The 27,776-nt window shown below is 54.7% G+C and overlaps 1 protein-coding gene across 2 annotated transcripts; it reads right to left on the bottom strand.

Moving 5' to 3' along the window:
* Positions 1 to 1,341: 1,341 nt before the first annotated feature.
* On the bottom strand, positions 1,342 to 27,776 carry Atp1a1 (ATPase Na+/K+ transporting subunit alpha 1). Of its 2 annotated transcripts, none has more exons than XM_070006424.1 (23): positions 27,547 to 27,776; positions 18,280 to 18,390; positions 17,466 to 17,525; positions 16,509 to 16,712; positions 16,053 to 16,166; positions 15,438 to 15,572; positions 15,241 to 15,358; positions 14,743 to 15,011; positions 14,108 to 14,306; positions 13,560 to 13,669; positions 11,874 to 12,008; positions 11,100 to 11,292; positions 9,210 to 9,385; positions 8,096 to 8,232; positions 7,385 to 7,535; positions 6,907 to 7,075; positions 6,642 to 6,796; positions 5,804 to 5,927; positions 4,565 to 4,710; positions 4,319 to 4,449; positions 3,793 to 3,894; positions 2,251 to 2,342; positions 1,342 to 1,684 (listed from the first exon to the last, which is right to left on the bottom strand). In XM_070006424.1, exons 1-23 carry the CDS (start codon positions 27,556 to 27,558, stop codon positions 1,656 to 1,658), a joined length of 3,072 nt encoding a protein of 1,023 aa, XP_069862525.1. In that variant the 5' UTR covers positions 27,559 to 27,776; the 3' UTR covers positions 1,342 to 1,655. The 2 variants fall into 2 exon arrangements, with proteins under 2 accessions (XP_069862525.1, XP_069862526.1); XM_070006425.1 differs by lacking the exon at positions 27,547 to 27,776 and adding an exon at positions 26,915 to 26,989.

The raw sequence follows: 27,776 nt of genomic DNA, 5'->3' as shown, positions 1-27,776 counted from the left end.
GGGCAAACTCATCTGCATAGCTGTCCAATGGCTTGTGCTTCGCTTCCAGGAAACTTTCCATGATCTTCTGTCTGAACACCAGCCTCAACCTCTGCCATTGTTCAGCACAAACCCGTCATCCTTCTCCAGGTCCTGGCCCAGCTCTCGTCCTCTGCCTGCCTGCCCGCCCCGCCTCTGCAGCACTGCAGTCACCCCTACCACTGATGAGCTGGGACATCAAGCCCCTCCACTGTGTGTGTGGGTGTGCACGCCAGTACTGGCTTCAACTCAGGCCTGGGGGCTTTCCTGTAGTCTTTGCTCATGGCTGGTACTCTTTCACTGAAAGGCACAGTTCCACATCTAGCTTTTTGGTGATTAACTGGAGTCTTGGGTTTGACTGCCCAAGCTGGCTTTGAACCATGATCCTCAGAGTGCAGCCTTCTGAATCGCTAGGATTACAGGCGTGGGATCTGCCTGACTACAATCCTCCTCTCCCCCCAAGATAAATGATCATCAAACAGAAAAGGGCAGAAATGTCCTGGTAGACAAGGGCTGGAGGATCCATCTCCCCACTGTGGTTTCCTAGCCCAGGGCTTCTTAGAACATTCCAAAAGAGCAGCTCTCTCAACAGTCCCCCCCAGGGTTCAAGGCCTCAGGCTTCAACCTCACACCAGAACTGTGACCACCCTGACATCACTTGTCAGCTCTCCAGGTGTGGGAGGCGGAGGCTGGGCTGGGTGGAGGCCTGTGGCCTCTAGCACACAGCCTCACACCTGTCTGCGGTCAGGTCAGTCTCGGCCCCCACAGCCCTGAAGTCTTCCTTCTGCCGCCTCCTTCCTTGGCACGGCCGCCACAGCACTGGAGGCTGCTGCCTTCTGCGAGTGCCCATCACAGCAGAGCGCGGAGGGAGACGACAGGAAGTGGGCGGAGGTGGAAGAGGAGGGCGCCGCGTGACGGCCCCACTGTGCCTGAGGGCTGGCATTTTTAGAGAAAACACAGGTGCCTGTGGAGCACATGGTAGGCACTGTTCTTGGAAGAAGCCAGCAGAAGTGCAGGAAGGATGGCTGAGGGACAAGAGCTAACCTAGAACCTGGGCCTCCTCTCCCAGTGCAGGTGCGGGGTCCCCACGGTAGGAAGCGGGGAAGGAAGAGGGACACCAGCCCGCCCCGGGGACTGGACTGGAAGGTGGTGTGCAGGTGAGTTCCTCCCCTGGGGGCTGATTAAGCTTAGGGCTGAGGCTCTTGGGGCAGGGCTGGCGTCCCTAACAGGCCGCTAGAGGATGTGGGTGAGGGGTTGCCTTAACAACCGCACCCTGGGAGACAGAGGCCTCCCACCCACAAATCCACCGCAGGACAGACCAACTCCACTGATACCATCTTTATTGTAAAAATCCAGATATAAAATGTATTCTTTCAGCCTTCCCAGGTTTTCCTTTTTTACAAAAACAAAAAGGCACGTGAGATCCTTCCCTGCTCTCGTGGCTCCCGGCTCCGGTGTTTTATTTGTTTTTCAGGCACCCTCCCCCCGCCCCCCATTGCGGTGACATGCTGCATTCCCGGACGTCCAGCTCCCACATGCTCCGGTGCTCCGACCGGGTGATCCCGAGTTCCCAGACTGAGCGCACAGGGGTCGCAGATGCAGAGGGCGGCCCGGCGTTCCGGGCATGCAGGACAAGACTAGTAGTAGGTTTCTTTCTCCACCCAGCCTGTAGGCAGCAGAGAAGAGGCATGAATCGGGGTCCGGTCCCAGCACACGGGGGGGGGGAACATGGGGAGAAGGCAGGGTGGGGTGGGTGCTACCCCAAACTCAGCACGGGACCCCTCTCTTTTATCTGGGAAGATGGTCTGTGTTTGTCTTTTTGGTGCCAGTGTGGGGCCTTGAACTCAGCCCTCTCACTGTCCCTTAGGCTTCTGACACAAGGCCAGTGCTCTACCACTGGAGCCACAGCTCCACTTCCAGCGTTCGGCTGGAGATCAGAGTCTCCTGGACTTTTCTTTGTCCAGGCTGGCCTGGAAGCACAGCCCTCCCAGCAGCTAGGATTACAGGCGAGAGCCGCCTCTCGGAGATGACTAAGGTGCCGTGATGAGGCTCAACACTGTCCGGTCTGAATATTAAAATCTTCAATATGACCTGTAACTCAACCTGTGCAATGCTCCACCCTGGGTAAGGCCGGCAGTCTGACTCACACCAGCCTGGGACACCAAGAGCAAAGCCAACCAAAGCCTGGAGAGTCCAGGTTCCACCCCCCCTCCCCAGTCCCAACCCAATTACCCCCGGGGCGACGTCTGATGATGAGCTTCCGGACTTCGTCGTACACGAAGATGAGGAGGGAGTAGGGGAAGGCACAGAACCACCAGGTGGGCCTGCAGGGAGAGGCGGGCACTGATTCAGATCCACGAAGCCCACCCAGAGAAAGACATGCTGTGGGGAGCTTACCACCCATGACAGTCCACGCTGGGTCTAGGGGCAGATGGTTGCCTCTCGGGCTAGCAGGCCTGGGGTGGATGATCCATCCTGTCTGGCTTGCAAGGGAGGAGGGCACATTACACGTGCCAACTGTGGACATTTCCTTTCTTCCCTTTCTCAAGTGCTTAAGGTCTCTTTTTTGGGACTGGTACTGGGTTGACCACAGGCCTGGTGCTCTACCGCTTGAGCCATACTTCCACTTCCAGCTCTGTGACCTTTCCTGCCCCTGTTGGCTTCGAACCCATGTCCTCAGTTATCAGCTTCCTGAGTAGCTAGGATTACAGGCCGCAGTGCCAGCACTTGGCCTGAAAGTGCTTCGGCTTTTCGGTGCCTGTCTCACGTCCTGGCACAGTTCCCGGTGGGAGTACCGCCGGGGTGGGTCCAGGCTGGCCATGCAGCACTTGAGCTTAGTTTCTGGCAATGGAGTTTGGGGCAGCCTGCTGTGTATTCCAAGTCCCAGACCCGGGAACTGAAAAAAGCGGAGCCCCATCAGCCGAGGCCTGCATGAGCCCTGAGGCCCCAGCCTGGAGACAGGCTCCCTGGCGGGCGGGCGCATACCTGGTGACAGCCCCCAGGGCTCCGTGAGGACTGGCCGTGCTCCTCCTCTTTCCATACCATTATGTCCCCACTCAACCTCCTCCCCACACAGCAGAGGAGCAGAGCTCTGTCAGGAGCGGAGCCCTGTGCGACTTTGTGACCCCTTGATAAGCAAGGTCAATGATATTCAACTTGGTCACATCTTCTGTCTGGTGCAAACCTGCTCTGCAGGGGGCACTGGGGACAGAGACGCATGGCCATGCCACGCCGGCCGGCCATGGAGACAGGGAAGTGCGGAGTCTAGGGCCCTGAGATGCCCAGGCAGCATGACAGGACAGCCGGGCGGGAAGGGGTCCGGCACCCAGAAAGGAATGCGTCCTCACGTCCACAGGCAGGGAATACTGCTGGACCCCTACACAGGTGTGGATGGCACTTGGTGAGGCTCGTGGACAACTTGGGGTATGGAGTGTGGACGCCACCCTAACCACACTCAATGAGCCAAGGGCTCCCAGTAAGTCCCACTAAACTAGCAAAGAAAAGGGGCCCCGGAGCAACCTCATACCCTTCCTCCTTTGGGAAGGCAATCGGAGCCTGGGACGGTGGAGGCTGACACAGCAGTCCAAACACGCAGTCTGGTCTGAGCCAGACTCTGACTCCAGGGCAGCTGGGCGCTGGCTGTGAGTGCCAGGGCTCGCCCGGCCGCCTCCCTCACAAGCCAGCTTCCCTCCCGTTCCCGGCCGCAGGATCCCTGCACACACCACCCAGAAAGCACAGCGTGTGCGCCCACGCCACAGCCCGAGGACCACTCACTTGAGGGGGTACATCCTGAGCGCCACACCCATGCCGGGACAGTAGGACAGGAAGGCTGCCAGGGCCGTCTCCTCAAAGAGGCCGAATATCAAGATCTTGTTCCTGAAACACAACGGGGAAAGGAGCTTACAACGCACGAATAGAGGTTTAGCTTTTCTTCTTTTGTGCCGGTCATGGAGCTTGAACTCCAGGCCTGGCACTGTTCCTGAGCTTTCTGCTCAAAGCTAGCGCTCAACCACCTGAGCCACAACACCACTTCCAGATTTTTGGTGGATTCACTGGAGCTAAGAGTCTCACAGACTTTCCTGCCCCAACTGGTTTTGAGCCTCGATCCTCAGATCTCAGCCTCCTGAGTAGTCAGGATGACAGGCAAGACCAACACCTGACTGCGAATGCTATTTTTTCCAATTGAATTTCTAATTATGGAAACTTGGCCTTGTGTGTGACATTTTTTTGGGGGGTGTGTGTGTGGCAGAGTGTTGCTTAACCATCTCTGCAGCTCCCTGGGCGCGGCGCCGGTCCTTACTTCATGCCCTGCTGGAAGACGGAGTTCCTCCGCGTCTTGCAGATGACCAGGTCAGCCCACTGCACCACCACAATGCTCACGAAGAACGCCGTGTGGCAGGTGAACTCCACGATCTTTCTCTGCTCGTAGGTCTGAAGGGCAAGGCAGACGTGGCTGGGGGCGGGGTGGCCAAGGTCTTGGGGTGGGAGGGGCTGGAGGGGCAGCTTGGGCCTGGGTCACAGGTCATGGGGTCAGGCCATCACTCACCCACTGCTGCCCGTAGCTGTCCTCCACGTCGTTGATCCATCGGTCATCCCAGTCCACCCGGATGCCCAGCAGGTGAATCGGGAGAAACCCGTTCTCAGCCAAAATCACGAAGTAGGTGAAGAAGCCGCCCAGGGCCTGGATCATGCCTGGAAAGATGGGGGCTTCCTGAGTGGGACCTGGCAAGGCCTGCCAAGCCCTGTCACCTGATTGGTGGCTGCGGCGCTGGCGCTGGCTGGGGAAGGCTGGGGGATGGGGGGAGGGGAGGGAGGCGTGGAGACCCCCAGGCAGGCTCTACTTCTTGAGTTCCTTTTTAAGAGCTTAAAAGAAGACAGAGGCACCTTGCTCTTAGAACACAGCGTTTCCCATACTTCATCAGGCCACGAGCCTTCTGAGAAATCGGCCTGCCTGATTTTGTGTCTGTGCTGGTCCTGGGGCTTGAACCCAGTCAGCGCCTCACACTTGTGGCCTGGCATTTTGTTCAAGGCTGGTGCTCCACCCCTGAGCCTCAGCACAGCTCCATTTCCAGCTCTTTGCTGATTCGTCGGAGACAACAAAGGCTTTTCTGCCCCAGCTACCTTTGAACTTGAATCCTCAGATCTCAGCCTCCTAAGCAGCTATGACGGAGGCGTGGGCTGCACGCCTCCAGCAGTGGGCTACCTTCTCTCCTTTTAATCTAAAAAACTCCAAGCTCTGGTCTCAGAGTTTTCGCATGCTGCCATCTTGCTCCTCCCCAAGGCACTGGTGCTTCCCCCCCAGTTTCAGGATCCCTGCCCCTCCGGCATCCAATGTGAGGGGAACACCCCGAGTTCCCAGAGACAAGATCTCATCTACATAACCGAGAGGTCTCCCTGGAGGTCACCCGAGGCCACCAGCGATGACTGCAGACGGCAACCCTGTGCTGAGTCACCTCCGCAACTGCGGCTGCCCCTCGCTGCCACAGCAGCAGTACCTTATCTGCCCACCGCACTGCTCCCGGCAGGAGTCTGGCCCAGAACCCAGGCGTGGGCAAGGCTGCATGCAGTACTGCGCTTTGGTGGGCACCACATGCCAATTGTTAAAGCCTCAAGTTTCCTAGTGCTCTAATCCTGGGGTTCGGCAGGTCAGCGTGAGACTAAAGATGCGGAGCTGCGCGCAAAAGCCAGAACTTGGATCTGTGCCAGCAGCACCCCCCCTCCCCCTCCAAGCCAGGCATGTCCACGCGCGTCCCCTTGAAGCTGCCTGCACGGGGCTGTGGCTCACCGATCTGCCCGTAGGCCATGCTGATCAGCCGCTCGTTCACAAGCTTGTCAGTCTTGGGATTTCTGGGCTGTCTCTTCATGATGTCGCTCTCGGCTTGCTCGTAAGCAAGGGAGATGGCGGGAACCTGGGGGCGGGGAGGAAATGGTATTTATTGAGATTTTTTTTGGTAGTTGTTCAGTAATGGACTTTCCTGTCCAGGCTGGCTTTGAACTACAATCCTGAGATCTCAGCCTGAGTAGGGAGGATTACTTGTGTGAATGAACCTTCTGATAATGTAATTCCCACCTCTCCCCCTTTAAACTGGTTTTATCTCATGAGACTGTTATAGACAGCATTTAAAAAGAAGAACTGCAGAACGTGCGATTCGGAGATGGTAAGCGAGCATGCTCTGCTGCCTGGCATGCTTTTTTTTTTTTTTTTGGTCCAGTTGTGAGGCCTGAACTCTGGGCCTGGGTGCTGTCCCTCAGCTCTTCAGCTCAAGGCTAGCGCTCTACCACTTGAGCCACAGCGCCACTTCCAGCTTCTTTTTGCTTATGTGATGCTGAGGAATCGAACCTAGGGCCTCATGCAAGGCAAGCACTCTACCACTGAGCCACCTTCCCAGCCTCATGCCAGCATGTTTGTGTTGTGTGTCAGTCCCAGGCTGGAACTCGGGGCCTGGGCCCTGTCCCTTAGCTCCTCTACTCAAGGCTGGTGCTCTACCGCTTGAGCTACACTTCTACTTCTTGTGTTTTGGTCGTTAATGGGAGATAAGAGTCTCACAGACTTTTCTACCTGGGCTGGCTTTGAACTGTGACCCTGGGAGACCAGCCCGGCCTGGCCCGAGGGGTCTGCTCACCATGTCGGTGCCCAAGTCGATGCACAGGATGGTGACCGTTCCCAGCGGCAGTGGAATGTTGGCAATAATAAATATCAGGAAGGGGGTGATTTCTGGAATGTTGCTGGTCAGGGTGTACGCGATGGATTTCTTCAAGTTATCAAAGATCAGACGACCTAGGAAAGCAAGATTTGGCTGCTGGGTGTGGAGACAGGCACCCCCGACACAGCAGAGCCGCCACGGATGGACTGCCAGCGGCAAGGACGCCTCCCCACATGGCGCTCACCTTCCTCCACCCCCGTCACGATGGACGCAAAGTTGTCGTCCAGCAGGATCATGTCCGCGGCCTGCTTGGACACGTCAGAGCCGGCAATGCCCATGGCTACACCAATGTCTGCTTTCTTCAAAGCCGGAGAATCGTTGACGCCGTCTCCCGTCACGGCCACAATGGCACCCTATGGGGAAGGAGGGAGGCGGGCTCTCATAACCTTGCCTTTTCCCCTTTGGTTGGTACTGGGGCTTGAGCTCAGGGTCAAGCTCTCAGGTTTTTCACCCTAAGGCTGATGGTGCTCTACCGGGTGAGCCACACCTCCACTTCCAGTGGAGACAGCCTCCTCTTTCTCTTTTTTTTTTTTTTTGGTCAGTCGTGGGGCTTGAACTCTGGGCCTGGGCGCTGTCCCTCAGCTCTTCAGCTCAAGGCAAGTGCTCTACCACTTGAGCTACAGCGCCACTAGAGACAGCCTCCTCGCCTCTTGCTCACTGACCTGGCGCTGGCAACCTTCCACGATGATGAGCTTCTGTTGGGGCGAGGTCCTGGCAAACACGATCTCCGTGTGGTACTTCAAGATGTCGTCCAGCTGCTCAGAGGTCATGTCCTTCAGATCGCTGCCATGAACCACGCAGGCCTTGGCGTCTCTGAAGTCAGGAACCAAGAAGAAAATGTACAGGCGGCCATCCGCCACGCCACCAGCATGCTGTCACTTTAAGGGGGTGCGCGACACAGGACACTGGAAGCTGGGGGCCGTGGCTCACACCCACCATCTCAGCTACTCAGGAGGCTGAGAGCTAAGAACAGCAGTTCAAAGCCAGCCTGGGCAAGAAAAGTTGGTGAGAGTCTTATCTCCAATTAATCAGCAAAAAGCCGCATGTGGAGGTGTGGCTCAAGTGGCAGAGTACAACATTGAGTGAAAAAGTTCAAGGGCAGCTGCCAGACCTGAGTGCAAGCCCCAGTAGCAGCACACACACACACAGAAGACCCCCAGATCACTGCCTCAAGAGTGCCTCCTGACTTTCACTGGCTCTGGGGGACCTGAGCCTCTGTGAACCCCAGCTTCCCAGAAGCAAACCAGAATCACCCCCATTTCTGCTCCTCCACAAGCCCACAAGGCAGGTGTGTTCTGGCCTGGGGAGTAGGCTCAGAACAAATCCATCCCAGAACCTGTGACTCTGCCACCAGAGTTCCCAGCCGGTCGTACCTGGGGTTCACCTGGTTCACTGGGATGTTGAGGCGCGCAGCGATGTCTTCTACCGTCTCGTTGCCCTCTGAAATGATGCCCACACCTTTGGCGATGGCTTTGGCTGTGATTGGATGGTCTCCTGTCACCATGATGACCTGTTGGGAGGGATGATATTGAGGCGGCCTCCAAGCCAATGGCCACACACAAGACGATCACATGCACATACCGGGCTCTCCAGCCCGGAACACCAGAGGAAAAGAACACTAGTAGTAATAAGAAGCATCCGCTTGTGAAATCAAATGCCCATACCATCAACACTCAGATTTTATCCTTATTCATGAGGACAGTAAGTGGCACACATAGTGTCTATTTTTCTTTTATCAATACATATACTTTGTAAAATTGACAAAGAAAAAAAAGGTCTGATTATGGTGGACTGTATGGGCATTTCAAACTGTGGTTTTTCTATACTGGCCTGATCTTTAGGGACTGTAATGTGAAGGAAAAACGCAAATCTTTTACACAAGATTTTTTTGGTGCTGGTCACTGGTCATGGGGTTTGAACTCAGGGCATGGGCACTGACCCTTGAACCTCTCTGTGCTCAAGGCTAGTGTTCTACCACTTGAGCTACGGCACCACTTCTGCCTTTTTCTGTGTATATGGTGCTAAGGAATCGAACCCAGGGCTTCATGCATGCTAGGCAAGTACTCTGCCACTGAGCCCACATTCCCAGCCGTACTTTATATTTCTTTAGTTAAAAAGTAGAGATGCGGGGCTGGGAAGGTGGCTCAGTGGTAGAGTGCTTGCCTTGCATGCATGAGGCCCTAGGTTCGATTCCTCAGCACCACATAAGCAAAAAGAAAAAAGCCGGAAATACTGCTGTGGCTCAAGTGGTAGAGTGCTAGCCTTGAGCTGAAGAGCTGAGGGACAGTGCCCAGGCCCAGAGTTCAGACCCCATGACCGCCTCCCCCCCCAAAAAAAAGTAGAGATGCTCCTTCCCCATTAGCTATTCAACTCCTAGTACTAACTGATCAACTAAAGCAAGAAATGAGAGTGAGCCAGAACCCGGACTGGGTGCCACCCCATATCCCTGCAAGATGAATCCAGCAATGGAGACTGCGGGCGCCTTACCTTAATCCCAGCGCTCCGGCACTTGCCCACGGCATCAGGAACAGCTGCCCGGGGAGGGTCGATCATAGAGATGAGCCCCACAAAGCAGAGATTATCCACGGGGAAATTCACTTCATCCGTGTCAAACTGGAACCCCTCGGGAAACTGCTCATCTGGCAGAAGAAGGTGGCAGAAACCTGGGAGGAGGAGGGTGGGGCCACGTGAGGTGGGCAGAGCCCGCTCGCCACCCGGCTCCACCTGCCACTTTCATCTGGAATATTCTTTTACAAGTGTGTAGTTTTGACAGTCAGGCACTGGTGGCTCATGCCTAATAATCCTAGTTACTGGGGAGGCTGAGATCTGAGGATCATGGTTCCAAGCCAGCTAGCTAGGGCAGCAAAGTGAGTGAAACTCTCATTTCCAATTAAGCAGCCAAAAGCTAGAGATGGAGGTGTGGTTCAAGCGGTAGAGTGCTGGCCTCCGGGTAAAGTCAAGCAAGAGCATGAGGCCCCGAGTTCAAGCCTGAGTACTAACACATGTCTCACAAGTCTAGTTTTGTGAACAGGATGTGATCCAGCCTCCAGGAGGCTGAGGCTCAAGGATTGTCCAGTTCTAGGCCAGCCTTGGTCCTAACAAGACCCTGGGTCTCAAGGTAAGTGGCATCTGAAAGACAGAATTCATTTCCTCGCCTGACCAAGGAGCAAGAAGTGTGCAGTGTAACCGCGATGTGGCCGGAGCAGTGCCTGCCAGGCGCGTCTGCCCGGAGCTGCACCTCATGCCAGGCCAGGCCTCTGCAATTCTGCATTTTCTATGAGTAAATGCCTCCTCAGAGGCAAGCGCAGACCACAGACGCTCTGTGGAGCGCCTGTCACTGCCCTCCCCACCCCCCCCACTACCCAACACTCAGGATGGTCAGGCCACTCCTTCCATGTGCCCTGAGGTCACTCAAGGCCTGGCTGGGTGCTCTCCCTTAGCCCTCACTCAAGGGCGATGCTCAACCAGTTGAGCCAGGTCTATTTCTGGCTTTTCACTGGCTCACTGGAGACGAAGTGTCCTACAGATTTGACTGCCTGAGCTGGCTTTGAACCATGACCCTCAGATGTTACAGGCACGAGCTATTAACATCTGCAAAGAGGCCGCTTTAACATGGGTGGAGTGGGCAGCATGACTGCAGGGGGGCAGCAGCCTCTGGCGGACGGACGGACAGACAGACGGATGGATGGACAGACAGACGCTTGGGGTCAGATGTTGGGGAAGGCTGTGACTCAGTCTGGGAACAACCGGTTCTGACTGCCTTCAGCTAACGGGAATAAGAATCATCCATGATTTGTATTCAACCCACAACGTATTACACAAAGGCCAAATTCCCAAGTGCACTGGACAGTGGAAGATGAACTTTCAAGTAGGTGAAGTGGTGGAGAGGAGGCGCGCTCCTCCCTCGAGGCTGGGTGAGCAGAGCTCTGGCTCTGCTAAGGACAGCAGAGGAAAGGCGTGGCTCCAGACACACCAAGAGTTAGCTAGGTTAAGAGGCAGGGCAGGCTGTGGCCTGAACAACAGGTGTCTGCAGGGGCTGGAACTCAAGGCCTTGTACTTGGGCTTTTCCCCCTCAAGACTAGTACTTGAGCACATGAAACACAACCCTGATATAGCTTCCTGCTGGTTAACTGCAGGTAAGTCTCAGACTCTTCTTCCTGAAGTGACTCTGAACCATGATCCCACTGGTGCCCCCCCATGGAGGACCCTGGGTCTAAGAAGTCTGAATCAAAATCTCCAGGATGGCTTCCCAGGGCCCAGGGCCCAAACATTTCTCCAGCACTGATTTCAAAATAGGCAGCAAAGAAAGCATTTCCCCTGCAGGCGAGAGGAAGGCCCATGGGACCGGGCGCGACCCCACCGCGGGGCCCAGCGTACCCAGCACGCGCTCCCCGAGGCCGCCCAGCTCCAGGTAGGCGTTCTGGAAGGCATCCTTCAGCTCCTCATCCAGGGGCTGCTCCTTGCCCTGGAGGAGGATGGTGCTGCAGCGGTCCAGGATCCTTTCCGGGGCACCCTTCATCACCAGCAGGTGACGTGGCTCAGCTGTGTTGGCGTTCTTGTGGATGGACAGCTGGAAGAGTCATGGGAGGGGGTCACTGGGCGGCTGCACCCACTGGTCACCTGGCACCGCACATGCCAGGACTGCCTGCCTTGCTGGACGTAAATGCTACGATGAGCTGACAAAACACATGGAGAGGCCTGGGAACGTACCCTCGAAGCTCCCCAGTGAACCCCAACGATTTATTTTTGGGTGCCAGTTACTGGGGCTTGAACTTGGGGCCTAGACATTGTCCTTTAGCTTTCTCACTCAAGCCCCGGTGCTCTACCACTTGAGCCACTGCTCCACTTGGAGCTGTTTTCATGTGCAGGTTAATTGGAGATGAGTCTCATCTCAGACTTTTCTGTCTGAACCGTGATCCTCAGATCTCAGCTTCCTATGTAGCTAGGACGACAGGCAGGAGCCACCAGCGCCGGCCTTCCCATATAGCTGTGCGTGCAGTGGGTCCCGCAGGAAATGTGTGAACAAGGGATGGGCTCACACTTGTGCATGTGTGTCCCTCACCCCCAAACCATTTACAAGGGCTGAGCACTGTTCAGTAGAGACTCATCTTGAGAACGGCAGCCGCCACCGTGGGGGAAGGCGCCACACACCTGGTACTTGTTGGTGGAGTTGAAGGGGATCTCCACAATCTTGGTGTACCTCTCCCGCATCTCCTTCACCGAGCCGCAGCACACCTCGATGCACTTGAGGAGCGCCGACTCTGAGGCGTCCCCTGCCACCGCACGCTGGGGACAGACACACCAGCTGTTGGTCATGGACACCCCACCCCAGGTACTGCCGAGCGAAGAATCCATTCCAACATCACCAGACAGCCCAGCTTCCTCCGGTCCCCTCGGCCCCAGGCTGTGCCCACCTCCCACCCACGTCCTCCGGCCGCTCTCCCCCCAGAATCACTTCCCAAACCAAAGGGGATTCTCGGCTGCACACTTGGCTGGCTGAGACCCCACCACAGAGTAAACTCTGTAGTCTCCTGAGCTCACTGCCTAAGAATGGGAAGAGAGCGGCTCAGGGCCCCGGGACTGGGCAAAGCAGAGCAGCTACTAGACAAAGCAGCCGGGACTGAGGACGTCATTGGTGTGAAGCGGGGACAGCCTGAGATCGCGGCCGGTGCACACACATGCGTGCAGTCTGCATACTAGGTCACCCCTGCAAGGACACACACCAGACAGCAACCCACGAGATAAATGGAGTTGTGTAAGCCAGTATTAGGACTTGAACCCAGGGCCAGGGCACCGTCCTGTTTATAGTCTTTTAGTTCAAGGCTGGGGCTCCTAAAACTTGAGCCACAACTCTGGATTTTTGGTAGTTAATTGGCGAGAAAAGTCACATGGATTTTCCTGCCTAGCTCGGCTTTGAACCATGATCCTCAGATACCAGGCTCCCGAGCTGTGAGGGTTACAGGCGTGAGCTCCCAGTGCCTGGTAAAGTCTCAAAGATTGGAAATCTTCCATTTTGAGGTAAGGAGAAACATGGAGCAGACACGTCATATCTAACCCCCTCCCCCCCCAAGATAGACATCATCTTTAAATCAACACTGATCTGAGGCCAAGACAACCATGTGTGAGATCAAGCAAGTTGGCATCTCCATGACCACCACGTCTGCACGTGCCCTGGTAATTTGGTATGAGCCGAGTACCAGGTCAGTAGGCCTGGCAGGGCGGGAGTGGGGCCCAATAGGGGCTCAGAGCTCAGTGGGCCTACATTACTTTCTGTCCTTCTGGAACGTTCTAGTTTCATCTGGAAGGACCACTCCACTTGGGCAACGCAGCCAAATCACAGTCATTTCAGACTGTGGGAGGATTCCAAGAGGCTGTGATGCTTTCTGCTACAATCTTATTTTCGCATCATTAATAAACAAGCTAGAGACAAATAAGAGAAACTGCTGGGCTGTTTTAAGAAAACCAGTGGCCTGAGAGTGTAGCCTGACATGCAAATTTGATCATGCAGCCAAGCAGCCCTGTCTGGCCACTGTGTTTATTGATGCTTAGGAAGGCAGCTGAGTAAAACCAGTCTAACCAGTCTGTCCCCCACACAAGAACTGTCATTTCTCTGGCCTGGACCTGGCTTGGGACAAATTTCTCCTTCATCTCCCATGGCACACTGAAAGATGTAGGCAAGACAATTCTACACACAGGGAACCTGTCACCTGAGCAGGGTGCTATATGAAGCAAAGCTCAGTGGGGCTGGGGGTAGAGGGGGCAGTGTGGCCTAAGTGGAGAGATCCTGAGTTCAAATCCCAGTCCTGATGGCAGTGTTTGAGGGGCTCTGGAGCGTACCTTAAGGATGGGGAGGTTTTCCTGGTTAGCCTGGAACACAGCTCTGTTACAAAGACCTGCAATTCTGGACAGAGCAAGCCAGGTAGCTGAGGTCTTGTCGAAAGAGACACCTGGAGGCGACAGAACGAGACAGACAAGGACGCATTAACTCAGCATGACGCTGCGTTCCTAGTTCTTCTAGTCCCACCACAAGCTCCAACGTTATTCATGTATTTGTTCGTTTAATTTATTGTGACAGTACCAAGTCTTGAACTCAGGGCCTGGGTACTGTCCCCTTAGCTTTCTGTTCAAGACTAGTACTCTACTACTACTTAAACCACAGCTCTACTGTCTTTACCCAGCCTGAATTTGAATCATGATCCTCAGAGATCAGCCTCCTGAGCAGCTAGGATTACAGGTGTGAGCCACCAGCACCCGCTGGTATCTTGCTTAATAAAACTAATTCCAGTCCATATGCGCAAGATGGATTTCTCTATTAACCTCAGCATTTCTTAACAAATGGTGGAAATTAAGAGAGCCTCTGAGGCGGGCGGGTAGGTGGTGCTCACCACTCTGGTTCTCAGTTGTGTCAGCCTCGTGGATCTGATTGTCGAACCACATGTGGGCCACTGTCATCCGGTTCTGGGTCAGGGTTCCAGTCTTGTCGGAGCAGATGGTGGAGGTGGAGCCCAGAGTCTCCACGGCCTCCAGGTTCTTCACTAAGCAGTTCTTTCGAGCCATGCGCTTGGCGGTCAGCGTCAGACAGACCTGGAACCCCATGGTGCCACTCAGCCAGATTGCCATTCCCCCAACTCCTGCTAAATCTGACCCTAACTCTCCCTCTGTCCAGCCTTCTCTGAGATCTGAGTACACATGAGGGCCACAGACATGGGGCTCCTGCACCTCCAGTGGGTGCTACCAAGAAAAATAACACTAGCCATGACTCTGCCCATTCTATCCCCTGCCCATTCTGCTGCATGACCCGCCACCTTCTGAGCCAGGCCTTTATTTGGTGTCCATCCTGAGGTTTGAGTGCTCTACCATTTGAGTCACAGCTCTAAGTCCAGCTTGTGGTTGATTGCAGGTAGTCTCCCAGACATACCTGCTGAGCTGGCTTCCAACTTGGAGCCTCCCACCTCAGCCTCCCAAGCAGCTAGGATCACAGGTGTGAGCCACTGCGCCCAGCTCCTCCCAAGCCGCTCACCGTGACAGTAGCCAGCAGGCCTTCCGGCACATTGGCCACGATGATGCCGATGAGGAAGATGACGGCCTCCAGCCAGGTGTACTCGAGGATGAGGGACAGGATGAAGAAGGATACCCCCAGGAACACGGCCACGCCCGTAATAAGGTGGATGAAGTGCTCGATTTCAGCGGCGATGGGGGTCTGGCCGCCTTCCAGCCCCGAAGCCAGTGTGGCGATCCTCCCCATCACCGTGCGGTCCCCGGTATATACCACAATGCCGCGGGCGGTGCCTGGGGGCACAGCAGGGCATGGCTGTCATGTGCAGTCTCATACCGGCAAAGGGACGCCCGCAAGTGTGTGCAGTGGCAGGCCAGCCCCACAATGCTGGGCAGGCCTGGCGTGGGAGGGGAGAGTGGATGGACAGCCGGGCTGTGCCCACCTCCATGCTGCGCAGAGGGAACAGCCACATGGCCCACGAGAAGGGCCAGACCCCGCTGGGAGTGCCCTCGAGTGGCCTACCTTCCACGCAGTTGGTGGAAAAGAAGGCGATGTTCCTCGTCTCCAGGGGGTTCTCGTTGGTGAAGTCTGGAGACCTCGTCTGCGGCTCTGACTCGCCGGTGAGGGAGGAGTTGTCCACCTGTGGGGACCAGCAGGGACGTAAGGCTGTGGCACCTCCAGCACTGCCTGGGCCTCGAGCAGCTCTGCTCAAAATCTACCTTGCAGCCGTTTGCAGATATGATTCTGAGGTCTGCAGGGATGCGGTCTCCGCCCTTCACCTCCACCAGGTCCCCAACGACAACCTCCTCCGCATTGATGCTCATTTTCTCCCCATTGCGAATCACCAGGGCTTGCTGTGGAAGGAGAAGCGCTTTACACCGTTCAATGGGTGCCGAGGAAAGCATGCAGCTCAAGAGAACTAGAGGACCGGTGACCTACTAGTTATAAAGAGTGCACAGATAAGACAGCGCTCAGCTTCTGACCAGACATAAAAGGCTGCTCAACTTACTTAAGTTACTTTTCTTACTGTGCTTGCTCTGTGGCTGGCACATTTCTTTTCCAGTGCGGTACCGGTTCTTGACCTCAGGGCCTCATGCTCACTTGGCTTTTCAAAAGCTCAAGGCTGGAGCTCTACCACTTCTAGCCTTTTGCTGGTCAACTGGAGTCTCACAGACTTCCCTGCCCAGGTTAGCTCTGAACCACAATCCTCCAGATCTTAGTGCCCTGAGTAGCTGAGATTACATTGGTGCCCAGACTAAAATTTAGAAAACTGCAACCCCACATTATTTCCCATTTTGAGAGTGGGAAGGAAGGAGGACCACTGTGACAAGTACCTGAGGGACCATGTTTTTGAAGGACTCCATGATCTTTGAGCTTTTGGCTTCTTGGTAGTAGGAGAAGCAACCGGTTATAATGACCACCGCGGAGAGTACCACACCAAGATACAGCTGTGGGGGAAGGACAGTTAGAATACAGCCGGGGGAAGGGAGAGTTAGTGATATAGCTGGGGGATGGGGGAGGAAAGGCGGGGTGTGTGTGTGTGTGAGGGGGAGTTACACAGAGACAGAGCTGGGGGAGGGGAGAGCTAGGCCTCAGGACTCAGGACAGAGACCGAGCATTCAGGTGCTTCCTGGCTGAGAAAAACCAGGTATGCAAGCAAGACCAAAGCTTCCAAAAAGGAGATTGAGGGGAAGAGAAGAGGAGAAGACACCCCGTGTGGAGGAGAAGCAGGGGCAGAGGCTGAAGGGCCCTATGCGCCCGCCAGCCCATGCCACCACGACGTGGCTCACGTTATCATTCTGAGGCTCCTCTTCCGTAGCAGCCTGGATGCCGTAAGCCAAGAAACAAAGGATCGCCCCGATCCACAGCAACATGGAGAAGCCCCCAAAGAGCTGCCGGCAAAACTTAACCCACTCGGGGGTGGTGGGCGGGGGGGTGAGGGCGTTGGGGCCGTCCCTGGCCAGAATCTCAGCGGCGCGTGCAGTTGTTAAGCCCTGAGGAAAATACACAAGGCCGAGGGTGGCTGTGTTCACAAGCTACTACTCAGCAATTAAAACCAAACAAAACCAGTAATAAAGGGTGTCCTGAGCTGTAGAGCCAAGGAAGCACCAGTGGGTTCCTAGGTACACAACTCCCATGATGCTCTGCCTCCACAGGTCCGATAAGCTCGAACTCCCCCACAAATAAACTCAGGGCCTGGGTGCTGTCCCTGAGCTTTTCTGTTCAAGGCTAACGCTCTACCGCTTTGAGCCACAGGCACCACTTGTGGATATCTGGTGGTTAGTTGGCATCTCAGACTCTCCTGTCCGGGCTTGGCTTTGAAGCCTATCCCCCATCTCTCCCAGGTTGCTAGAGTTATAGGTGTGAGCCGCCAGCATCCAGCACCTCTGGATTTTACACAAAGGTTTTAAGTAGATGATTTAACCACCAAGGTTCCAACACACAGCAGTGAGCCAGGCCGGGAAACATATGAAGAAATGACTGCTGAAGACTCAACCGACTAAAGGGAGCGCCTCCATTATCCCCAGGGGAGACAGGTGATCTTGGAGACAACTTGGCCGCCTCAGAGACGTGACAGGGAGACGCCTGCTCGGGAGCCCCCATGAAAGCGCAGGCCAGGTGCACTGTCCCTGGTAAGACACTCAGATGGTGGCTGTCTCTAGGGCTCCCCAGAGGCCCCCAGAGCAGATCTGAGGGGGCATGGAGGCAACGTGAGATCGGGTGCAGAGTTTCAAAGGAGAACATACTCGGCTCAAGTCTGTTCCATACTTCCGGTGGAGCTCATCCAGGCTAAGTTTATGGTCATCCTAAGGGGCAACAGAAACAATGAAATACTGTAACATTAAAAAGAACAAAAACTCCATCCACACCAGGTGTCCTGACTGGTCTGTTCTCCACAGTTGTCCAACAGCTCACACCATCTCCTGGAGTTTTCTGTCAGGGGTGGCTAACGGGTGCTGCCACACTAAGTCATAGAAACCCCAGGCACTTAGTGACCTCAGTCAGGAGGGAGGGGCCTCTCTGCCCAGGTAGGCTTTTTGGTTATGGGGCTTGAACTCAGGGACTGGGCACTGTCCCTGAACTCTTTTTGCTCAAGGTTGGTGCTCTACCACTTCTGTTTTTTGAGTGGTTAACTGGAGATAAGAGTCACAGACTTTTCTGCCCTGCTGGCTTTGAATTTCAATCCTCAAATCTCAACCTCCTGTGTAGCTAGGATGTCAGATGGGAGCCGCCAGCACCTGGCTTGCCCAGGTGATTTTAATCCAGAGAACATCAGCCTCAGCTCTTTCTGCAAGCTTCTGGTGAAGCCAGTGCAAACAAAAAACTAACAACTCTCTAGCACCACTGTGTGTCAATCCTGGGACTTGAACTCTGGGCCTTGGGATCTTGCTTGGCTTTTTCGCTCAACGCTGGTGCTCTACCACTTGAACCACAGCTCACTTCTGCATGTTGCTTGTTATTTGGAATTAAAGAATCTCTTGGGTTTTCTGCAATTATTTTTTTAAAGCAAAATTTCACACACACACACACACACACACACACACACACTGCAGTACGTACCATAGAAACTTCCTTCTTAAGTTCATCCATGTCCCTGTCTTTCTTGGCCTTTTTCCCCTTTTTGTCTCCATGTTCAGAAATGGCAGCGGGTTCATATTTATCACGTCCAGCCTATGAGAGAACATGGGAAACAAAGGCCATGAGCTCTGCACAGCTACAGAAACTGAAGGTTTTCTGGGGTCAAGGTGGCTTTAGGGACAGCAGCTATCTGGAAGGGTCACAGAGTGTAATACAGGGACAGCCCTTATGCACATGTTCACATTTATGCCACACACCACACCAAGCTGTGAGCATAGATCCTGCCCTGGGTCGAGGCAGGCCTCAGCTGGCCTCACTCCCATGAGCAGAGCACGGGACAAGCCCTGTGGGCACAGATCCCTGTCCGGTACCCTCCCATGTTCACACCGAGAGGATCAAACCATCCTTGCCAGGCGCAGACTTGCTCTTCCCGTGTGCCCCCTGCTCACACAGCTTGCACATCTTGTCTCCAACACAGTCCAGCATTCCTCCAGTAAGTCAGTAACTCTCAAGTTTGTTTTCCCTTCAGAAGCACACAGACACAAACTCTGCACTTTGGGGAAGGAGTAAATGCTCATTGCAAGCACATCATGTGTTGTTGTAATGACACTGACCAGTTCATCTTCTTGGATGAGCTTAGAGACCCTAAAATTCTTCAAGAACCACCCCCCCCCCCGCCACACACACACCACGCAAAAAATGGAAGTCCCTAAAATCTTTCCAAATGAAAGTTGCTGGAAATGTTTTGACTTAGGCAAGATGTCAGAAGAGCATGTGCCTCGCTGTGCAATTCACAGGATCCACCCACGCCTCTCCAGAGCCACAAGAATTTTGAGAGCATTTTTAGAGCAAATGTTGCCTCCTTACTTTAAATTTAGATAACTCCACTCCCCCAGCCTGATTTAAGACGCCTGAGCTTATCTCCATGAAGTCGAACTCGGTCCCAAATTCAAGTTGGGGGACCAGGCTCCTCCCCCAGCTAGCTTGGAGGGATACAAGGTGGCATCAGCAATTGTCTTCACATGTGGCCTCTCAGCCATTTCTGGCTTCCTGAGGTACATCAAGAGTGCCTATAGCAACGCTTAGGAACGCGTATCCAGACAGCACTGTGTGGTGCTGACGTGCAAACCCGCCCCCAAAGCGACATGCAACAGTCACAACCCCTACAGCTGCGAGACAACATTGATTTGAACTCAAGACTCCCAGAGAAAACCCTCCTCTCACTGGTCACTTGGAGATGGGATGCTATTCGTGTTGGAGGTAAGCATTGACCGTATCACTAAGCTCTGTGGCTGCTGGCGCTGGGACAGGTACTGTCTCGTGGGAGAGTGAGGTGGGGGTTTTCCTCTTATCTCCAGAAAGGAGCAGGCCTAAAGATAGTCCACATTCCTGATGTTCTCCTCGCCATGGTGCAACCGCACTGGCAAACGTCCTAACTGTGCCGCTCTTGGGGTTCAAGTGAAAATGAAAAGCAATCAATATGCAACACAATAAAAGCAAGGAGAATTAGAAAAAAACCCAAGCTAAACAGGGCTCCTCCTAAAGAGGAACCACCGTCTCCTGTGGGATGTCTTCCACACACTTCGTGGGGAAGCACGATTACTTAGAATCGATATAAAAACACGCGCCAGTTTCTATTGATTTTTCTTTGTACTAGTATTGGGGCTTGAACTCAGGATTCAGGTTTTTTCGCTCAAGGATGGTATTCTACCACGTGAGCCACACCTCCACTTCCAGTTTTTTGGCTGGTTAATTAAGAGTCTCAAGGACTTTTCTGTGCAGACTAGCTTCAAACAGTGAGTCTCCGATTTCAACCTCCTGAGTAGCTAAGAGTATGTAAGAGTATGTGGGTGAACCACCAGTGCTTCGTTAAAATATAGCTTCACAAGTTTTTAAGTAAGGTGACTGTTAAATGAAAATCAGAGGTAAGACCTCTGTTTTTCCACCTGTACATTCTGAATGCTTTTGTTCAGAAAGGGGGGAGGAGAGAGGGAGAAGGGTAAAGGGAGATAGGGAGGGAGAGAGACAGACAGGACAGACAGTATTACCGAGCAGCTAGGCCTTGCACAGTCAAACATTATCACCACTTGTTAAATATGTGCCTGGTGGCTTTGCAGCTACCACTGGTCAGGTTAGCTGGGAATCCAGGGCCCCTAACAAACTCTTCAGTAACTCCTGCTAGGGAAGGCGGACGAGAGGGATACAGGAGGCATCACCGTGAGAGAGACTTCCTTTTCTTCACATCAGTTTTCTCACTAGGCAATGTTTGTCCAGAAATAGGCTGCTCACGCGGCTCAGTCCTCCACTAATAAAACGGTAACATCATACTAATTTATCTGGATGTACGTGGGGTGGGGGCGGTGCAGTGATATTTAAGTTCCCATCAGATTCTACTAGACTCCCTGGTGCAAGTCTTGCGTCTGTGTGAGGAGAGAACAGGGTGCAGGACCGGGAGCTGGTAAGATTGGGTCATACAACTGTTTCTATTTGCTTTAAAGACACTCAGGGATGTCCATCCATGGCGAAATGACACCAAAAATGGGGCTTCCTTGATTTCCATGACCTCCAGTGACCTTCCCACTCATTGGTGCCCGTCACGCCTGCGCTGGCCAGTAGGAGCGACCAGGGGGCCAGGATCCCACCCTCCACAGCACCAGGGGTGAAGTCGCAGGAGGCCTGGTCCTGGGTCATCACCGGATTTTCCATTCTAATTTAAGAACAGGGAAGTCACAGCCCGGCGGCAGGGCGGTGGCTGGTCCTGGGTGGCCGCTCCACTCAGGCCCCCACCGTGACCTCATTGGGCTTCCTGGGGATTCCACAGCCTAGAACTCTGCTATCGCTGCACTGGAGTGAGGCAAGAGGCCCCACAGATGGAAAGTTCTGGGCAGGAGGAAAGGAAAGACATGTTAAGGCCCACTTTCAAATGTTCCTGAGAGCATCCAGAGGGGAACTCACTGCTTCCTCTTCCTTGGTAATGAGTCCCCTACAAGAGGAATGGTGAGTGACAGCTAAGAAAAGTTCCCCCAAAACAGCAGCTAAGATGGTGGGCACACGGGCTTTGTGGGGAGAAGAGCTTCCACGCCACCCTGGATGGAGTCTTGTCAACCGCCTGAGACCCATGGATCAACGCACCCCTGGCCTTGGTGGGGCAGGGGGCAGGCTTGGAAGGGGTTGGGGCCCTCAGGGAGGGAGGAGCGTATCCTCACCCCTCCTTACCACGCCTGCTCAAATCCAACCCTGGGGATGGCGCTAAGGCAGCTGGCATGCCTCTGCCTCAGTCTCCCCTTCCTAATACCGCATCCACTCCTGGCACAATCACCAAAGCACCCCCAGAGGCCCTGTGAGAGTCTGGTTGTCAAAAAAACCGACAGTGTGCAAAAACCTAAAACCAAAGCTTTAGGCTAGCTGGCTCGGGTGAGGGGTGGGTGGAAGAACTGCCCCATGAGGCAGCAGCGCACGACAGCCAAGAGCATCTCGGAACTCAATTTGGCAAGCGCCACCCGGCAGGAAGCTGGGCTCGCAGGTTGCCTAGGAGCCTGTTCTGGGTGCTGTCAGCAAAGCCATGGGGCCCGGGAGTTCTGCACAGTCCCAGCACCCAAGGCAGGAGTGCGGGCAAAGCCCTCATTCCTCCTATTGAACATTTGCAACACTGCCATTCCTACTGCCAGTGGAAAGAAAGCCTTTCACCCTTAAAGCAACACACAAAACCAAACAAAACAAAAACCCCTAAGGGTGGGTATTTTCTACTGGCTCAGTGACAGAGCACAGCCCAATCCCCAATCTCCAGCACCACAGAAAACAAACAAGCCAGGCACTGGTGCTCACTCATGTAATCCCAGATACTTGAGGCTCAAATCCAGCCTGCGCAGAAAAGTCGGACACTCTTATCTACAACTAGCTAGCAAAAAGCTGGAAGTCGAGCTATGGCTCAAAGGGTAGAGCACCAGCCTTCAGCAAAAAAGCTAAAGGACAGTGCCAAGGCACTGAGATCCCTGTTCCCTCCTCCCTGCAAAAAAAAATCAACTGAAAATGAAACGAAACAATGCCAATTGAGAAAAGATACAGCTGTATACAGTTTATGACAGTAATAAAATATTCCATTTCCAATTGCTCCTAAAACACCGTTTATGAGCCAGGTGGTTTCCAGCCAGGGATCTGTGGGCTGCAGCGACCTGGGCAGAGCTGTAACTGTGCTCCAGCCCAGGGGAGGGGGTAGAAGCCCAGGGAGCACCGGGTCTGGCGCTCCTCTCCTCTCCTCTCCCAGATGCACTGGCTGCTGGAGGACAGACTGGCCCGGCCCGGCCCTGCCGTGTGCCTGGGTCAGTATCTCTAAACTTGGGATGCAGCCAGCAGGAACAAAGAACAGAGCTCAGACCCCACCTGGGGTTTGCTCCCTCGACCTACTGTCCTGCATGCAGTCTATCACCAGCCCACACCCCCCATCTATGCTGCAAAGCCCCCTACTGGAGGCCGCCCGTGCCTGTAATCCTCAGAAGGCTGGAATTTGGTGGAGGATCAGGGTTCAAGATTCTTATCTCTGATTAACCAGCAAAAATCCAAAGGTGGGGCTGTGGCTCAAGTGGTAGAGTGCTATTCTTGAGCAGAAAAGTTCAAGGGGTACAAGTCTCATGGACTTTCCTACCCCGGCTGGCTTTGAACCTCGATCCTCAGACCTCAGCCTCCTGAGTAGCTAGGATGACAAACGTGAGCCATCAGTGCCCGGCTTCTGAGGGCTTCTTTAACTGCTATCCTGAAGCTCAAACTAGGAAAATGATGGCTGGGCTGCAGGGAACAAAGGCATCCAGGCCTAAAGAAACATAATGTTTAGTTGGAATGGTAAAACAAACACAGTGCCAGGAAAGCATGGCATTGGAGGATAAAGGAAAAAAAAAACACCAGAGGGAAAGCTGGAAAGTGCCCTAGGGCCACCGACAACACCAAGACTTCAGACTGCAGAGTCAACACCCAGGGGGCAGCTCACAGGACCCAAGCACCCACATGAAGACAAAGCTGAGCCACAGAGCTCTCAGGGTTGAGTTCAGCCAAATAGACAATGCCCAGATACATGTCATTGCTTAGTCAAGAAGGGACCCAGTCTTCTACTAGATAAGAGAAAATTCCTCAGCTCAAGAACCAAATGAAACCAAAACAGAGACATGAAGGCTGAGGGCAGCCCTCGCCTCCACACATCAAATAAATGCCAGGAACCCGTGCACTCCCACGAGTCACACACAGAGAACACGTCTCTCCCCAGACAGAGACCACACTCCCCTCACACTCCCCTCAATTCATAGCCTACCCCAGAAACGCACAAAAAAGGAATCTAAGCAGAGCCAGGTGCTGGTGGCTCACGCCTGTAATCCTAGCTGCTCAGGAGGTTGAGATCTGGGGATCTGGGCTTGAAGCCAGCCTGGGCAGGAAAGCCTGTGACACTCTGATCTCCAATTAACCACCAAAAAGAAAAAGAAAAGCTGAAAGTGGAGCTGTAGCTCAAGTGATAGAGAACCAGCCTTGAGAAAAACAGCTCAGGAACAGCTCCCAGGCAGAATTCAAGCCCTAGGACACCCACCCTCCCCCTCTCCATAGAAAGCATCCGTGGATTTGAACACTGTTTCCTGTACTTAACTGGACCGTTCTCCTGGTGTAATGCAAAACTGCACAGGGCTGGCAGGGCTAAGGAAACATTTTGCCAGTGTTTTGCTATCCAAACCCAGCCGCTCTGATTACTAGGAGGGAGCAGGAGCCCATCTGATCTGACACTTGAGCTTCACCCCTGGCCTGCGGCCTGGCCAGCTCCCTCCGTCCTGTCCTCCCCCCCCCCCCCACACACACACACAGAAAGGGGGGAGGGGGAGCTGAGAAAAGCTCCCTCTGCTTTGTGTAAAACAGAACTAAAAACGGACGGTGGGTTCTGGTTCATCCTTCCTTTGAAAAGTGGAAAAGTGAAAGTAGAAAGCAGAGCGCACCGGACGGCTGGACGCTGGCTGTTCACACACTGCCAGCTCTCCTCTCCTCTGAGAGGCAATTAGTGCTATCTCCCATTATTTTCCATCCTTAATGATTTTTAATCTTTTTCGGGAGGGGCTGTTCCGTTCAAGAGGAGAGCTCAGCTCTCAGGCCTGATTACCTGGTAAGCTCAGACACAATGGTGACTTTGCAAAGGGGATTTTGAATCGCTTTATAAACAGAGCCCAGATTACTCCACTAGATCCTGGGCCTGGGCAGGGCTTTGGGCTTTTCTTTTTATAAATCTCTTTGCTCTCAAAGGATGCAACCATTTTATTACTTTTCCATATCTCCAAAAAAAAAAAAAAAAAGATAAACAAAAGCTAGAATTGAGAAGTCAGTCTGTCTTGTGTACTTGTTACTAATCAATAGCAATGACCTGTACGGGCATACAATGGGGCAGGTAGGAAGCACAACCAAGTCTCCCATGCTTACAATGTTGAACCCACTTTTTATTTTTAAACGTGATCACAAAATAACAATCCTAGGGAACTTTTTATTTTAAGGTTTAGTCCTCACCTGGATAGAAGGTTTAGTCCTCACCTGGATAGACACTATAGTATTAAAAAAAAAAATGTCCCAGTAACTGGACCTTGAACTCAGGGCCTGGGGGCTGGTCGTCCCTAGCTAGGCCTTTTTGCTCCAGGCTGAGGGCTGGTTCTCTACCACTTGAGCCATACCTTCATTCCCTTTGGACACTGCTGGCTAACTGGTGATAAGACTCTCGTGGGTTACATAGGCTGGCTCTGAACTCCTCAGATCTCACTTTTTGAGTGGCTGGGATGACAAACACAAGTCTCCCTCTGGGAGTGGGTTTTCTAAGTTATCTTTGGGGCTGATTTCCACATCTCCTCCAGTTTAGGTTGCAGGCCTCCCCCTTTCCTACTCTCCCACTTGAAGGTGACTCACTCAAGTGCTACAAACTTACTAGCAGAGACACCATAAATCAACAAATAGTTACCAAGAGAGGTTGAAGCTTTAACAGGGTACAAGAGACCCCAATACACTCCTGCTGAGCCAGCACCGGTACCTCTCTCCTCGCCCCACCCAGCTGGTCACCCTTGCCTCCTGTGACTGGCCCATTGGTCCATCCGCCCTGGCCAGCTCTGGCAACTCCCCACTGGGAAGACCGCCTTACAGTGTTTTTCAGTCTAAAGCACTAGCTTTATAGCAGCCAGAGGATATTTAGTCACACTCAGTCAAGCTGAGCTTCCAAAGGGCAGCTGCTATTGTTACATCCAAGCAGGAGTTCTGCTGAGTCCATCTCTGTACACTCCGTACCTGAACCTCTGTACATCACAACCCAGAAGCTATGACTTATTTTCCAGGTACCCAAGTTAATCTTCAAACTCAAGCTGGGAAGAGCAGTGAATAGCTAGCTCCCCAACCATCTTCTATGAACCTAAGAAAACCATCTTGGGGCTCCTGAACAGTTATGCTGTGGGTGGTAGGCCTGAGGCCTTAAGCCAAGTCATTGGCAATAAAAACAACAAAACTACCCAATGAGGGGAAAATAAGGGGGGGGGAGCAAATCCTATTTCACCAAGCAATGATTCAGCATTTGTTCCTTTATTTTCTTTCCAGGAGCTTGGGAACCTAGATTATTTAAGGACAAACACCTGAAACCCCACCAAAACCCCAGTCCTAAAGGGCATTGAGAAAAGGGAGGGGAGGCAAGAGAAAAATAACAATGACTTTAAAAATTAGCTGCCAACAGGCTTCCTGGCTAACGATTCTCAGCGGTTTGGTCATACCCCACCCACACTGTAACCCCATGTGGAAAAATCCCAACCCTTTAGTATGCAATATTCTCTGGAGCACTTGGATTACAGTCAGTCACCAGCAAGCCCCCACCCCCCATAGCAACTGAACATTCAGTGCAGCACAACCCCCCCCCCCAAGAGTGAGGGCGCCGTGCCATCTTGTGCCAAACACAACCGGGAGCCTGCTGGCCCCTGGACATTTGGTCAGGATCCCATCAGGCTGCTGGGGTGACCCTGCCCGGGCCCATCTGGGTGTGACTGAAGCACCATGTACCTCACTGGAAGAGGGGGGGGGCTAGACATCCTCGAGTAACTTCAGCTTCTCCTCTGCTTAACTGACCACTGAGGCTAGATCACAAATACACCAGGTTCATCCAAAGAACCACCTGAGAACTCCATGATCACAGACAAGGAGTGACCCGGTAAGTTTAGGCAGAGAACCACAGGTACCTCGGGCTCGGTGGCCACTCGCCAACCATTTGACCTTGAGGAAATCTCTACTTGACCTTGGGCAAAGTGTGACCTTTCCACGGCTCCTGCTCGCCAGAGATCTTTGCCCTTCCTCCCCGACAACGCTCCCTTCTCCAAGGAAATTAACTTTCGGAAGATTTTTCTTTTTTTTAAAGAAGGGACAAAAGGAGTTGTGAATCAAGAACGGATTACCAGGCCCGTCCCATGTTCGAGGGGTGGGGCCCGGTTCCAGGGTGGGAGCAGGTCCTGGGTTGCAGACCGGCCCTCCACAGCGGGCCCCCCGCCCCACCCACCACGCGGCGCGCCCCTGGGGTCCCCACGCACCGCCCAGGCCTACACCTCGCCAAGAAGCCCCAGCCACCCGCTCGGGATCACACCTGTGCTCCTCAGGAGGGGGCAGAGAGCGAGGTGGCTCAGCTCCAACGAACGACCGAGGCGCAGGAACCAGCCGAGAACGGCCTCTGAGTCCCGAGTTCAAGTCCCGGGAACAACTCACACGCGCGCACACTCACTCTCCGGGGCGCACACGAAGAGGTCCCCACCCCGCGCCCTTCCACGGGAGCCTCGGGCCGCCCGGGGGTCGGGGCCGGGGAGGCGCCGGTCGCCGCCGCCTGCGCCCGGCCTCGGGTCCCCGCCGGCCCCGCCAGGGCGCCGGAGGCCCGCACGTCCGGAAGGCCCGGGGCCGCGAGGCGGGCCCCGCGCGGGGCGGGGACGTCACGCCCGCCCGCCCGCCGTCGGCGGGGCCCGCGCTGCCTCCGGGGCCCGCGGCGCCCCAGAGCCCCCGGGGCCGCCCGCCGGCGCCGGCCGCGGCAGGACCGGCCGCTCGGGGCAGGGCGGGCGCGGGGCGGGGCCCGGGGCCCGGGGCCCGGAAGGGGGAGCGGGGCTGCGCTCGGGCCGCTCCCGGCGGGGCGGCCCGCGTCCCCCGCCCTCCTCCTCCCCCGCCGCCGGGCCCGCCCGCCCGCCAGGCTGCCGCCGACTTCCTTCCCGCCCGCCGCAGCCCGACACTCACCCCCTTCCCCATGGCGGCGCAGCGCGGCGCCCGCGCGCCCGGCCGGTCGGCTACAGGAGGGAGAGACGCGAGGAGCGGCGCCCGGCCGGCCGGGGGCCCGCGGGGCCGAGGAGCGGGCGCGGGGGCCGCCGCCGGGAGGCAGGCACGGAGGGAGAGGAGGAGGGCGGCCCGCGGCTGCCCGGTCTGCTACCACCGCTGCTGCCACGTGTCCGCTCCGCGCCCGGCCCGCC

This window comes from Dipodomys merriami, unplaced genomic scaffold (assembly GCF_024711535.1).
Source record: "Dipodomys merriami isolate MVZ:Mamm:240054 unplaced genomic scaffold, mDipMer1.0.p SCAF_7, whole genome shotgun sequence".
NCBI classification, from domain to species: Eukaryota; Metazoa; Chordata; class Mammalia; order Rodentia; family Heteromyidae; genus Dipodomys; species Dipodomys merriami.
The sequence above is the reverse complement of the archived record's forward strand: the minus strand, read 5'-3'. Positions and strand labels throughout refer to the sequence as shown.